The 15,936-nt window shown below is 38.4% G+C and overlaps 1 protein-coding gene across 4 annotated transcripts in view; it reads left to right on the top strand.

Annotated features, from left to right (window-relative positions):
- LOC131427451 (ras-related protein Rap1) overlaps positions 1-12,586 on the top strand; it is a 46,405-nt gene extending 33,819 nt beyond the window's left edge. For all 4 annotated transcript variants that reach the window (XM_058590647.1, XM_058590646.1, XM_058590649.1 and 1 more), the window contains exons 3-6: positions 998-1,105; positions 1,188-1,316; positions 1,387-1,539; positions 9,967-12,586. In XM_058590647.1, the coding sequence (XP_058446630.1) occupies positions 998-1,105; positions 1,188-1,316; positions 1,387-1,539; positions 9,967-10,056 (480 nt within the window). In that variant the 3' untranslated portion in view covers positions 10,057-12,586. The remainder of the gene's footprint in view (positions 1-997; positions 1,106-1,187; positions 1,317-1,386; positions 1,540-9,966) is intronic.
- Positions 12,587-15,936: the final 3,350 nt, after the last annotated feature.

Below are 15,936 nucleotides of genomic sequence, written 5' to 3'. Positions count from 1 at the left end.
ACTAGAAAGGTTTTCGGCGAAATAACTTTTGCTGGAAGAACCCTGTTTGGAAAGCCCTCTGAATGTTCTCGTTTCTTCATTCTTATCGATTTTTGGTTTCATTATGTAGGTTTATATAAAAAAGGTGGCTGACTAATGTCACATAACCGGATAACGTGAATACGAATAAAATGAATGATTCCTGTCCTTTAATTCCTGTTTTGTTTCTGTTATTTAATCCGAATTCGCGACCTAGAATTTTAAAGCCGGATGTTAGCACTGAATTCGGGGTCTAAATTCTATGGTGATGGTAGATTGAACTGCATTCTGAACATCGGGAAATGAGTTCTGAATCTGAGTTCTAGAACTGAATTCTGGATCTGGATTGTTGAACTGATCATTGAACCAGTGACTAGGGTCCAGATTCGGAACTGAATTCTGAATTTTAGTTACGAAAGTTCGGTCCAGGATTCATTTTTCAAATTCAAATCCAGATTTCAGCGTCGAAACTGAGTTTAATAGTCCAGATTCGGAATACATTTCTGAAAATACAAACTGAGCGTTGGATCTGAATTCTGGTTCTGTTCTGGTTCGGTCTACAGTTCCAGAACATTAGATTCAAAACTCAGTTACCGAATTCTGAATCTGAATTCTGGACAGGAATTTTGGAACTGAATTCTGGTCTGAATCTCAATCTCTGTTCCAGAATTCTATTTCAATATTCAGATCTCAATGTTCGGAATCTAATGATCAGAAAAAGTCTTTTCCGGTTGAACCGGAAAGCAAAAAGCCTTACTAATCGGTGGGTGTCTGTGAAGAGTTAGAGATATGCGGTATGTGTGAGTGGTGTTTCATGATTTTCGATGATTATTGGTTCCTAATTGTTTGAATCTAACACAGAAATTTTATGTTTAAACTACTAATATCGCAATGGCACCTTCCGTTTTTACTAGTCAATATCCAAAAACAACTTTGTTCCTGAAAATAATTGCGACCTGTTCTCAATCTCTCTTTCTAGGGTATCTTCGTGGAAAAGTACGACCCAACGATAGAGGACAGTTACCGGAAACAGGTCGAAGTGGACGGACAGCAATGCATGTTAGAAATTTTGGACACTGCCGGGACGGTAAGCAATCTTCAGCAAATCACTGCCACCGAACGGATTGAAATAAACTTTTTTCTTCCTTTGTTTGACGTTCAATTAACAGGAACAATTCACAGCGATGAGAGATCTCTACATGAAGAACGGCCAAGGTTTCGTGCTAGTGTATTCAATCACGGCACAATCGACATTCAACGACCTGCAGGATCTCCGAGAACAGATTTTAAGGGTTAAGGTAAAATCGGTTTTGCTTATTTTGAATTACAATATCAAAGCAGCAGCTTGCAAATTCGGATTCATTTTAGGACACTGACGACGTACCAATGGTGTTGGTTGGAAATAAGTGCGATTTGGAGGACGAGCGAGTAGTTGGAAAGGAGTTGGGCAAAAGTCTCGCCAATCAGTTTAACTGTGCATTCATGGAAACGTCAGCCAAAGCCAAAATTAATGTTAACGACGTGAGTACTAGTGTAGTGTGGTAATTTTGTTTGATACTCGTCATATTCCACTTCGGGCTACCACTTTGCTACCGTTCGTTCTGTTCGAGTTGGTTCTTCTTATCAGTACCGGAACGAATGATGTTTCCTCATCCTTTGGACCTTTTTCGATTACTGTTCCCGATGGCTTCATTAACTCGCTCCTCCCCTTCCCTTCTTGTTTGTGTATCGTCAATAGCCTAAAGCGAGGACATGCTTGCATGAAAAGCGATGCGTTAGTCTTGCTGCGAACGAAGGAAGTGTGGTTCGTTTGGCTTTGGTGTAGAATGAGCATCTCTGAGCGGCAAAGTAGACGGCGGTTGCTATCTTCATTTAAACCTGCGGTGAAGATTGCTTCAGTTTTCATCAAATTTCGGATGTTATTACTATGAAACACAAGTTGTGCAATTAATCCAGTTTAATCGATTGTTAATTGTTAATCAAATGTTATGGATGAAATCTATGTGCTGTTTTCCACGAAAGATTGGGAAACATTGAAATGAAATGAACATTATCGTTATTTGGATGTTTGTTTGCATCACCTACTCACGATTGAGAATATCAGTTTTTGAACTTAGATCTCATCATTTGCAAGATTTTCAACGCGTAGAAAAATGTCGATGAAGATCGCTGAATGTTCAATAGTAACATTTAGAAAAAATAGATCTAATTCGACTGTGCGATCACGACGACGCTCGGTTGAATGGTCGTTGAATTCAAGAACCGTCCGGGGGGGTCCGTTTGTCCGTCATTTAGTATAGACAGTAAGAGAACTGTATATGGTAATTTGGCATAGTGGAGAGACAATCGTGAACGATATCAAAGCCACCGAGGGTGACGCAGGCTGATCCGCCTTCGGAAGCGGCGGTACCTCGCATACCAGTTTTTTTTTTATTCGATATTACAATATATTTTTAGGCACACTGCTTAAGCTCTAAGATGCCAAGGTTATTTTCTAATCTTAATTAACGACTAACTTAAAACTAGAATAGTATCATTAGAATATGTGACCTTAGCTTCTCGAAAATCCAGCGTTCAGCTGGCGATCGGTAGTGGTCGATGTATTCAATATTGCACGAGTCTTCCAGATGGCGTTGGTAAATATTAAGCGCTGGCCGCATCCTTCGGTCCGTGTGGGTCCGCGGGAAACACCCCCGGGCTACGAAGGCCCGGCGGGTGGCCCGCATGCTGGTTTTCGACTGGAGCGGTCTTCCGTGGACGATGATGGTGATGTTGCGGAAGAGAATGAAAAAAAAGTAAATATTGTGGAAACGGGGTAAACAGATACCTAACATGACATCCCCAGGTGCCTTTAGAGTCGAACCAGACTCCGAGATATTTGAATGTGAAGACCTGAGCTATGGTTTCACCCCTTAGTTGAAGCTGTAGTTGTGCTGGTTCTCGCTTCCTTGAAAATACAACCAGCTCAGTTTTCTGCGTAGAGAACTCGATACCCATTTGAAGAGCACATGTCGACAAGTTTCCGAGGGTATCTTGCAATGGTCCTTGGAGATCGGCAGCTTTGGGTCCTAGATTAGACACAAAGCTGTCGTCGGCAAGTTGTTTTAGCGTGCAAGATGTGTTGATACATTCATCAATGTTGTTTACGTAAAAATTGTATGAAAGGGCATGAGCCCTGAGGAAGACCCATGTAACTGAATCGTATTGTCGACAAATCACCATGCGCGAAATACATGTATTTCTCGGACAATAGATTGTACAAAAAGTTATTCAAAATTGGTGAAAGACCATGCTGATGCAACTTCTCAGATGTTTATGAAAACTGAATCGAATGCCCCCTTGATGTCTAGAAAAACTGACGCCGTTTGTTCTTTACGAGCAAATGCCATTTGAATTTCGGTTGAGAGCAGCGCAAGACAATCGTTCGTTCCTTTACCCCTGCGGAAACCAAATTGTGTATCTGAAAGTAAGCCATTTGTCTCGACCCAATTGTCTAGACGAAACAGAATCATTTTTTCGAACAATTTCCGGATACAGGATAGCATAGCAATCGGCCGATACGAATTGTGATCGGAGGCTGGTTTCCCTGGTTTTTGAATGGCGATAACTCTTACTTGTCTCCAGTCATGTGGGACAATATTATTCTCAAGAAGCCTATTGAATAAATTCAATAAGCGCCTTTTGGCAGAGTCAGGCAAATTTTTCAACAAGTTGAATTAGATTTTGTCTAACCCCGGAGCTTTATTGTTACACGATAAAAGCGCAAGTGAGAGCTCTATCATCGAAAAAGGTGTTTCGTTTCTGTTTGAAGAGGCGACGCGCATGATCGTCTGTTCCGGAACAGAGTCAGGACATACTTTTTTAGCGGAATCGAATATCCAGCGGTTAGAGTATTCCTCGCTTTCGATCGTGGTGTTTTTATTGCGCATTCGTCGGGCTGTGTTCCAAAGAGTGCTCATTGATGTTTCTCTCGATAATCCGTCTACGAATCGACGCCAATAACCGCTTTTCTTCGCTTTAATCAAGCTTTTCATTTTAGCGTCTAATGCCGCGTAGTTTTCAAAATTATCAGGTGTTCCGTTTTTCCCAAACTCGATAAATGATGAAGCTCTCTACGCGTTTAATTCTGAGCACTTTGTCCCACCACGGGTTGGGAGGACGGATGTTAGTTTTCGCGCCAGGTACTCGTTTCGTCTGAGCTTGAGTCGCGGTGTCGAGAATCAAGCCAGCCAAAAACGTGTACTCTTTCTCCGGAGGAAGTTATTGTGTTGTTTCTAGTTTCTCAGATATCGAATTTGCGTAGCATTTCCAATCAATATTTCGTGTGAGGTTATACGAAACATTGATTGTCTCCGATGGTCTTAATCCGTAGGCGATTGAAATCACGATAGGTAGATGATCCAGGGTGGCAAGTGACCGGGAAAATCGGGAAAAAGTCGGGAATTTCAGTGAAAAACCGGGGAAAATATTACTAGCTCACCTATGCGTAACAATTGTTAGAATAATGATTTTTTTCCACAATTGAAAAGTAGGAGACAATACCCAATTTTGCGTTTGAGCGAAATGTTCAGTACAAGTGTTGAAATAACTTATTGTCCATTGGAAATTGGGCCAACACCCCATGTCTCGTCCAGAGATTTTTAGAGGCTTGCAGGCAGTTTTGAATCAAACATGAAGCATCAGAGTTATTTGTTTGTTATCAATAACAGCATAATGAAAGCTCATTTTGAAAAATAAGGCTAATTTCGATGCTTGTGTTGGATTTTTTTAAATTTTTAAATAAGTATTCAACACATCTGCAAAATTTATGGCAAAATCTCAAGGTAACATAGGGAAAATTTTTAACAAAATTATTGAACATTTTTAAGAGCCTTCATGTTTTTAAGTTTGCTAATGATTGCCCTAGTATCATCATAATTTGTCTCAGTAATGTCATCTTGAGACAATACTTGTGTTATAATTATATTTCTGTTAGATGTCAAAAGGACTAGCAAAATTGTAAGAGTTGTCGACTTTGACCTTATTCACCGATTACAAGAAGTATTTGAGTTCCTGTTTTGAGAGTTGAAACTGGTTTCTGAGGACCAGTATAGAATCTTAGAAAGATTTAGAAAATGGATTGATTTGTTCTATATTTAATTTTCTTCTAAAGGTTCTCAACTATTCCATAGTAGGATCACAAGAACGTTGATGTTGATGTAGATGAAGGTGAATTGAATTTAGTTTTAGCTTTTGGAACTTCAATAAAGTAATGATTTAAATTATATCTATATTTTCCAAAACAATTTTAGGGTTTACATTCGATAGTGTTCTAGTTGATTTTTTCTAAGCTGGTAGAATATATAACTAATTGAACTAATCATTGCTTAATTTGAAACCCTGAATGTTATTGATTGATCTGCTAGAATCAGATCAATTGTAGAAAAATTTCTTATAGAAGATAAATTAGTTAAGCTATTGGAAATAAAACTGGTTTAAAACCAGCGGCGAGTTCATCATGAAGAAATCGTACTTCCTGAATATTTTTCTGATTCCTCTATGAGCATTTATGTTGTTTTCGCTTGATGCCAAACCTAACCCAGTTTCCACCCTAACTGCTGTCAAACCGTTTGTTTGAAGTCAGTTTCGAACCTAGTTTCAACGTTGTTGAACTGAAAATCGAGTCAGTTTCCAACCTGGTTTTTAAATCAGTTTTACTCAAACCCCCGTTGCTAAGTGCGAAATCAACACAGTTTCGTGAAAAGTGTTTGTTTGATGAAACTACCCTGGGTCAGTTTCAGTTTTCTCAAGCGAAAACGACATTAGAATCCTATTAGAAAAAAACAGATCGATATATTGTGCATTTCAACAGTTATCATTCGATTTATTTGCCCATCAACGCATTGAAATCGTAAACATTGTTTATTGACTGACAGATACATTAGAAAAATTGGTGTTTTAAAAGAGCAAGTCGTGACAGCCGAACGGTTTTCCGAAATCTTAGGTATACGTACATCTAATGATTTTAAATTCAATTCTATTACTTAAAAATTTCAAATTTTTGGTCTGACAGGACTTTGTTAATAATTTGTTTTATGTTTTTCATCACAATCACAGCATGATAATTCATCTGGGGGTATCGTTCATTGAACAGATGTGCTTATAAGCGACATAATTTAAACAGCCCTGGCAATGACGATATTAAGTTAGATTCACTGTGCCATCATCAGTGTTGGTGATTGCCGATAATTTGGCAAAAAGCGGCTCGATATTTCTCTACATTGTATACAACATTTTCAATCTGGTAGAAGCTGCTACAAGAACTCGCTCAATGCATGAACCGTGAGAGGATTTTTCTACATTTCTTCGCTACACTTCATACTCTGAGTATTTCACAGCTCTTAACAAAATATATACAGTCCGGCAATGATCGGCGCTATGAGGAATTTACCAAGAGAGAATCGCAAGTTGATAATTATCGCAGATAATTCGACTTGATTCTCATACTAGGTCACAATATACAATATTTCAAAACCCTGGTCTGGAGCATTCACAGCTATTTTCATAGATACAACTTATACAAAGGTTATATGCACATAGTTAGAATAAGCGGCAATAGTAAATTGATTCTATCGCAATTATCCACTGCCCGTATAGAATCGGATCGCAAAACGAGAATAAGCGACCGTTTGTTGCTTCAGAGAGAATCCCCACAGCAGCGTGCTAACCCGTGATGCTCAGATAGGTCATCGAGAGAAATTCGCTCTCGCACTGGTGTCCATTCTATGTAGAATGAACCATGACGGTGATTTGTTGCTGAGATGATATCCGTCTCTCTTTGATGGCAATGATTGAATATTGTGAAGAGTTGGTAGAGAGCGTTCTTTGATACGATAAAAGCCATCCTTGGCCATCATGCCGTTTATAATTTTCCTACCGAACTGAGATTTCCACTTATACTTCCGGAAGGAGCGAAGAAAGCTCTGTGCATAGATTGTTGCTGTTTTTTCCGAGTGGCAAGCGTCCGTTTTTGGGATTGTTGTTCCTTATTGATTTATTTTCAATCATATGTATAATAATAAAAAGTCATGTGCACTAGGAAGAAATCGATTACGTGTAACCAAAACCCCTGAATGACTTGAAAAAGGCTTTAGGCTTTTCTTATATGCACATGTCATAATGATTTTTTTTTATTTATACATCGAAATGCTTGGAAAGTAATTTTATCCTCAATTAGCGGGCCTGGTACAATGATCCTTATTGGACATGGGATATCAGTTTAAAGTTTAAATTAGAAAATATTTACAAAAAAAAACTAAACCGGGACGATTTGAGCCTATTCCAAAAACCGGGAATTTTTATCTCAAAAAACCGGGAAAAAACCGGGAAATTGAAATCGGCAATTCACTTGCCACCCTGATGATCGCTACCGTGGGGATCAGGGAGCACCTTCCACGTGCAATCCAACCGTAGCGATGTCGAGCAAAGGGATAAGTCCAGCGCACTTGATCTTGCTGGTGGTGCAGGAATTCGTGTCATTTCTCCCGTATTCAAGATTGTCATATTGAAGTTGTCGCAAATATCATGGATCATAGTTGATCTGTTATCATCGTGAAGACAGCCCCATCCCGTACCGTGTGAGTTAAAGTCTCCTAAAACCAACGTCGGTGCAGGAAGGAGCTCTATGATATCACTGAGCCGCCGATGCCCAGCCGAGGCTCTTGGGGGAATGTAGATGGAAGCAATGCAAAGGTCCTTACCTTTGATTGTAACATGACATGCGACAACTTCAATACCTGGTATCGAGGGAAGGTTAATTCGATAAAAAGAATAGCACTTTTTGATCCCCAAAAGTACTCCTCCGTAGGGATCATCTCGATCCCGGCGAATAATGTTAAAATCGTGGGAGTTTAAGGGTATTTCAGAAGTTAGCCAAGTTTCGCACAATGCAAATGCGTCACATTTCAGATTATTTACTAGAAATTTGAAAGGATCTATTTTTGGGATGATACTTCTACAATTCCACTGTATAACAGTGATTGTATCCGTGACCTCGGTGGGTGACTTAGCCATCGAAGGATACGATCGCTGAAAGAAGGGGCCATTTTGCAGTCAACTGCTTCAAGAATGTTTTAACTGTAGGAATAAAAGCCATTATCAGGCTTTTAAGAGGTTCAGAAATATTGAAAGTAGACATGATCCAGTCCACAATATCGGAGAATTTAACAAACCCAGTATTTGATAAATTTTCTGACTGATCTTTAGAGACTTTTGGGGGGTTTTGAAGTTCCAGGAAGTGATGGAAATTCTTGCTCGGAATTTAATTTTCCAAGGCCTGGAGCTTTTTTCTCTGTTTTTTTTTGCCATCACTACCAGTTGTTGTAATTTTTCGAGACCCGTCAGAGGACACCTTCGAACCCTATGCTATCGTTAAAGCACGCGATAGCTCCCGTCTTACTTGCAGTGTGTCTATACCAATTAGCAATTTGCGACTTTCATGGCTCGGTAGTTGATGAGGATTAGCCTAAGGCAAGCGACGAAGAGCGAATCGCACGAATCTACATTCTTAGAAAAAATGAAATTTACGCTTGACGATAACTCAAGCATACCGTAATTTCTTCAGTGATGCCATAATATTACATCTAATAATATGTAAAAATAAACTTTGCGTCTGTATCGATGTAAGCTTCAGCTAAATTAACTGTGATATTGATGATATGACTTATATATACATGCTTTAAATCGTGAAAGTAAGTGAATCACGACGCTCCTTTTATGTACATCTGTTAAGATGTAAATTTTTCTAAGTGTGTACGTTGAATCGACTATGTTCTTTTAACGCCGTTAAGGTAGTGAGGGCTTCAATCAGCTGAACAATATTCCAGAGTAGAGCGAACAACAGTATAGGGATTTCAAGCAGTAAACATCCGTAAAATGCTTAGCCATTCTCATCACGAATCCAAGGTAGCGAGAAGCTTTAGCCACAATGTGAGTTGGTGCGTTGCTTGAATGTTAACTGTTCGTCAAGAAAAACGCCAAGGTCGCTCAATAAAGTATTCGAATTTCAAAGGCCCTTTTTTTCTCGTAAACGTAATGATCGAGCCTTTGTCTTGATTAACGGACATGTGATTCGATTTGCACCAATCCGAAAAGATTGTCATTTGTAGTTGAAGAAACGTCGCATCCTCTAAGCTGCGAATAACATGATAGATCTTGAGGTCATCTGCAAAAGATATGCGCGGTTCTTCCAGAGAAACATTAACGTCATTAAAGTACAGCAAGAAGATTAAAGGGCCGAGATGGCTTCCCTGCGGAATTCCAGATGTTGCAAAAAAATTCCGAAACACAATCGTCAATTTTAACCACAAGATGACGATTCCTGAGATATGATTGTATCCAGCGAACGACGTTCGTTTAACTCCTCACCATTCCTGACCAATTACCGACAGCTACGAATGTCGCGGATTACTAATTAGTCACGATACGCTAAAAGCGGGATGGCCAGTAAAGCATGCTCTAATAATCGCTGGTGCTTTGAATGAGTAGATTGACTGTCTCGCTTTTCTCCCCTAAATTGGAATGAATGTCCGATCCCGTGTTCTTTTCTTTGACTATCATCACGACGTACCAGCTACGATGCAATAATACTGTTATTGGCTTGCGAAGATCATTAAATCGTTTTAAGCTTTGATTTTAGTCTACCATCACTAGGACGTTTTTTTTTTGGAATATTCTATAATTCTGTTATAGGAACTTTCTGTTTCAGAAAGACAAAAAAGGCTCCTAAAAACCTTTCACATCATGTATCGATTCCTACGGCTTCTGCAGTTGAAAAAAAATTCTGTTTCGAAACTGAAAATGGTTGATTCTGTCAGATTCTTTTCTTTTATTTCGATTCGTTAAATTGTTTATTTGTATATTTAAAAGCAGTGGAAAAACTTCATTTATTAACTATCATTTGTTTTGCAGATTTTCTACGACTTAGTCCAACAAATTAACAAGAAATCTCCCGAGAGAAAGCCCAACAAAAAGAAGAAATCACTGTGCGCGCTGCTCTAAGTGAAGAACCATTACGATTAACAAAGTAATAATAAAAATAAAAACACCCGAAACAGAGGTAAATCAGAAACGAAACAAAAAATCGTTCGCAGATAAGGATTTAAGAAAGTTATAAACATTATATTATTAATTGAAAAGGGAAACCCGTGTTAAGATTATGAAGAAAAAAAAAACAAACAAACGCAGTAAGGAAATTGACAAAGATCGTGTGGTCGAATGGCGTTCGAAAAGGGAAGCAAACCTTAGTTTACAATCCAGACACCATTTCAGTGGAATTTAAACCACTACCCGTAATCGCAGATCAGTCTCATGGGGAAAAATAATCTCGGAACATCGGATTGTTATGTGATTATCGGTAGTTCAACACCTACTTGATAATTTTAAGCCAAACCAACTCTTTCTTGACGTTAATGAACAGCACAGAAAATTTTACGAAAAAAAAATTACACAGTAAAAACTATGCGAAGAAGAAGTATGTTGCCACCGCCATCATCGTTGATTGTGATTTGTTCTGCAATTTCGTAAATAAAAAAAAACACACACACAAACACAAATTAAAGTTAATGGAAATGAGCGTTCGTCACCACTATTGAAGTATTTTCTATGAACACCTGTGTGGTTACTCTTTTTCTGATCGTGATCGTTTGGCTTCCATTTTTACATAAATCGAAATTGGCAAACTGGCAAAGCAACAACAACACAGTCACGGAAGTTTAAGAATGTGAATCTTTGTTCAGCTTGGTGTAGGTTATTACGTAATGTGAAGAACAATAGACCAAAACCATGAACTAGGATTCTCTCGAGCTAAGAAGAGATCTCAAATTTTGTGGTACCCGTACATAATGGACGAAAATTCACTCTCACACAGACAAAAAAAACTCACACAAACCGACACAGACAACAGAATAAAGTCGTTCGGTCAGATTCATTGCAACTACTAGTATTATGAAAATACTTTCCATGTCGGAACTGATATATAGAGTAGCGATCGGAACGGACAAATGGTAAGTTCGACTGTGAAACAAACAGATTTTGTACTATTTTTAATGCAAATATACTACATTTTTCTACTATCTCATCAAGTCTTATCGAGTCAAGGAAACCTCAAAGGTTGCCCCTCTCGAAGGAAATCGCAGTTAGGTGATTTCTCAGACCAGAGTTTGAACCCCAACATCAAATTTTGGAGTGCCAAACTACCAATCAATCAATCAATACATTCACTCACACGTTCTCGTTCATAATCCAAACTGTAGACCGTAGAAAGAAAATCGGCTTCGAACCACTCTGTTGATTGCTTCTCGCTCCAAACTTTCCTGTTTAATAAATTCTTTTACCACTACGAATTTTTGATAGAACCCCTCTTTTTCGGATATCGCCTTTTGCACTTGTTCAAGCACGGTTTTCAATGTGAATAATACAGAAATTGACATAATAAAACTAACAAAATCAAATCATAATCATGAAGAAAAGTAAATAGAATGGATAGTACATTTTTTGTTCGAGTTTAACCCAGTAATGTTCATTAAAAAAGGATGAAGAAACTGACCGTAATCAAAAACATAAGCTCGCCATCATCGTCGTTGTCGTCGTTATAGTCGTCACACACTCGTGCACATGTGCGTGCTCTTGCGGGGAGAGAGCGTGGCTGAACGAAAAAATAATGCCAACAAATAAAACATACGCTATTATAGGAACAAGGAAACAAAACAAGAAAAAAAACACTGAGTAGATCAAGCACCAAACTCCTTTCTCAAGCCACTTGTACCGTGTATCATCCTGGCCTTGTTTCAAGAAAGTAGCACCTGTATCGTAATAGTAGATAGATAGTCCTTCAAATTCAGCACAAGTTGTTCGGGTAAGACGTAAATAATGGCAAATGACAGTGAATAAGTGTAGAATTCAAGTGACCCCAATCAATAACAGCTCTCACGAGAAATTAGTGTTTAAACGAAAAACAAAAAAAAAACATAGAAAACTGTTGTGAATGTGTTTGAACTTCTCACCCACAAGTCGTTAAAAAATAAATAAAACAAAAGGTGTCGATCTCACATCCAACTCCATTCGTATAAGACGAACGTACACGCTCACGCAAGACGCAACGTTTGCCATTTCACACATACGTTGAAAAAGAGTAAACAACATCCTACAGAATGAACAAAAAAAAATCTAGGAACAAGAATGTTTGTTGTAGCCGCAGTACAGAATTGTTATCGTCATACTATTTTCAAGTTTTCCCCTAGTAAACTGTCACTGCGAGAAAGAAATAGAAACTGTTAACCGGACTTTTATCTTCTACCGTACAATATTGTAGCGAATACACAAACTGGTCCCGACTCGGTAAATATCGTTCTGATCTAGAACAGAAACTAGGAGAACACTTACATGGAGGAAAAAACAACGTACACACTAAACACACATCCACGCGCGATCTTCTCATACTGAACAAGGAGAAAGGAATGAAAAAGATATAACTGTGTAACCATGCAAAACAATCTATTTTCTAATGAATAATAAGTATATATATACAAGACAGGAATGGTTTAGATTGAATTTTATCCGAAAGCATTGCCCAATGTTTAATGTATATTATTTGGTAAGGTCTACAATTAATAGGAGTAATCTAGCCCCGCCAAAAAGTAATTTTGCCTCCGATGGACAAAAATCCAGAATTTCTTACCTTCTTAAAGTTTCAGATGTTTGTGGACAACCTTTTCTTCCCTTTGACGTAAAAGCAAAGTCATTACATTCCCTTTTGTGGAATTTGGACTTCGCAGCCGATTCTTAGCGTACAGAATCATTGCATGGCCAGTACTACGATCCTACTGACACTATGAATTCTTCCAGGTTGGGGCTTGAACATATGACAACTGGCTTGTAAGACCAACGCCGTATGCATTGAACCGCCAATCCGGGCCATCATGTGTAAGTAATTTTCACAACTTGAGAGTCGCGATGAGTACTTCAAAACGCGATGATTTGAGGGTCGCGATAAGGCCTAAAACGCGAGGGCCCAATGATAAGTGTACTTTCATGAATGCATGAATGGAATGCATATGAATGTTCTAGAAAACCGCTGTCGTCATGAGAAAAAGTTCTAATATCATTTACCAGTTGATGGTTTGTATGTAATGGAGACAGATGAATAATATTGGACATCGTGGGCGTGAGTTTAACAAATCAGAAAATTTTTGAATGAACCATGGAAAGGTTGTGCTTTAGAAGTACTAAGGTTGAACTAAGAGATTTTCTTTGCATTATGCTTTCTAATGATTTAGAATACACCAAGCGCACATAATAAGTGACAATTAACAGTTCTACTGAAAAGTTCGTATCGTTTAATAGAAACACACATTTTTTTGCCAAAATTCGTTTTTATTATTCAACATAATTGCCATCAGAGGCGATACAGCGATTATAGCGATCTTCCAACTTTTCGATACCATTTTTGTAGTACGATTTGTCCTTTACCTCAAAATATGCCTCAGTTTCAGCGATTACCTCTTCATTGCTTCTAAATTTTTTACCAGCGAGCATTCTCTTGAGGTCTGAGAACAGGAAAAAGTCACTGGGGGCCAAATCTGGAAAATACGGTGGATGAGGGAGCAATTCGAAGCCCAATTCGTTCAATTTCAGCATGGTTTTCATCGACTTGTGACACGGTGCATTGTCTTGATGAAACAAAACTTTTTTCTTCAAATGAGGCCGTTTTTTTTTAAATTTCGTCCTTCAAACGCTCTAATAACGCTATATAATAGTCACTGTTGATGGTTTTTCCCTTTTCAAGGTAGTCAATGAAAATTATACCATGCGAATCCCAAAATACAGACGCCATAACCTTACCGGCCGATTGTTGAGTCTTTCCACGCTTTGGGTTCGGTTCATCGCGTGCAGTCCACTCAGCTGACTGTCGATTGGACTCCGGAGTGAAGTGATGGAGCCATGTTTCGTCCATTGTTATATATCGACGAAAAAAATCGGTTTTTATTTCGATATAACTGCTCCAAACACTGCTCAGAATCATCAATTCGTTGTCGTTTTTGATCGATTGTGAGCTCACGCGGCACCCGTTTTGCACAAAGCTTTCTCATATCCAAATATTCGTGAATAATATGTCCAACACGTTCCTTTGATATCTTTAGGGTATCAGCTATCTCGATCAACTTCACTTTACGGTCATTGAAAATCATTTTGTGGATTTTGTTCACGTTTTCATCGGTAACAGCCTCTTTTGGACGTCCACTGCGTTCATCGTCTTCGGTGCTCATATGACCAGTACGAAATTTTGCAAACCACTTACGAATTGTTGCTTTGCCCGGTGCAGAGTCTGGATAACACTCATCAAGCCATTTTTTGGTATCGGCGGCACTTTTTTTCATCAAAAAGTAGTGTTTCATCAACACACGAAATTCCTCTTTTTCCATTTTTTTCACAATAACAAAAGTAGCTTCACTCAAAATCCAATATCTCACAAACTAATAATCAGACAGCTGTCAAATTTATACACGTATCTATTGAAGGTTGGTACTAACTGAAAATGGTATGGATTTAATTCTAGTGGCCCCCTCTCATAGAAATGATACGAACTTTTCAGCCGATCTGTTATCAATATTCAAATTATTACAATAATGGATTGAGACTGCCATTTTATATTTAATATTCTGTGAAGATTGTTCAAATTGGTAAGTTCAATTTGAAATTAAAATTTAAACGTCGTCGCTATCAAAATCATCCATTTTATTAGAGCTCTCAAGTACGCGTAGCATTTTTTGGCAACTTGAACGACCATAACAAGTTCTGAGAAAACTTTCTCACTGCTCAAATGCGGCACAAAGAACTGCTTCAAAGTTTTTCTGTTGCGTCGCAAATGACTAATTCCTTAAAAACGGATTGCTCAGAATGCTTTATATGCTGTTTAAGCCAAATCTTTTTTTTACGAACTTTTGATTACTTGGACTAAATACAAATTAGAAATATATCCTATTCTATCTAATGAACAACTCCAGAAGAGGAGCTTTTCCTTTCATGTCGAAGCCAGTGCATTGATTCAAAGGATGAGATGACAATCTGTGCATTTGCTCAATTTTTGCTGAACAGAAGTATTTCACATAAATTTTTGGTGATATTTCTTCTTTGGGCTAAAAACGAATGCGTGTCGAATTCCGTTAGTTGTAGGTTAAGTAATCAGAAAAATAACGGAGAGAAACGTGAACCACTTAGTCGTTTGACAATTCTACTGTCCAAAAAAATAAATTCGAACAAATAATTTGTGGGCGAGACGAAGTTCGACGGGTCAGCTAGTGTCTATATATTATTTCACTAAGGCCCTATTCCGGTTTAGTACCAAAAGTAAGGTGAACACCAACCTCAACATATGGAGCAAGTACAGCTTCTGCATAACTCCAAGTGTGACTTAAGCGTACACACTTTCCCTCAAAATGCCGAGGCGACGCTGGCTGAGTCGGCCGCCGACCCGCCGTCACAAACCTGTAATCCACTCGTTTGCCCGGTCCATTCAAAGCTATGAGCTATCCCTTGGCCTCGCATTAAAAAAGCGCACGGCGGCGAAACCGCCTTTAGAATTTATTTTCTAGTTTTAGACCACAACGAGGACAAGGCAAGTTCGCAGTTCGAGTCGTCCAATCACTAATCGGAAAACCTATAATCCAAGTGTTATCAGGCCGTTATGTATTTTAACCTTTTAAATTACTCCCAGAATAAAACGAATCAAAAGAAAATATGCACAATTGAAATTAAGCCAAATGAAAATTAGGCCAAACAACAATTATGCCAAATGAAACAGTATATCTTTTTTTTATGCCAAACGACATTAAGCCAAACAAAAGTTATGCCAAACAAATTTATGCTAAACAAAGTTATGCC

The sequence above is a fragment of the Malaya genurostris genome, chromosome 2 (assembly GCF_030247185.1).
Source record: "Malaya genurostris strain Urasoe2022 chromosome 2, Malgen_1.1, whole genome shotgun sequence".
In the NCBI taxonomy this organism is placed as follows: Eukaryota; Metazoa; Arthropoda; class Insecta; order Diptera; family Culicidae; genus Malaya; species Malaya genurostris.
Note: the sequence above shows the minus strand (reverse complement) of the source record. Positions and strands in the feature narration are given on the sequence as shown.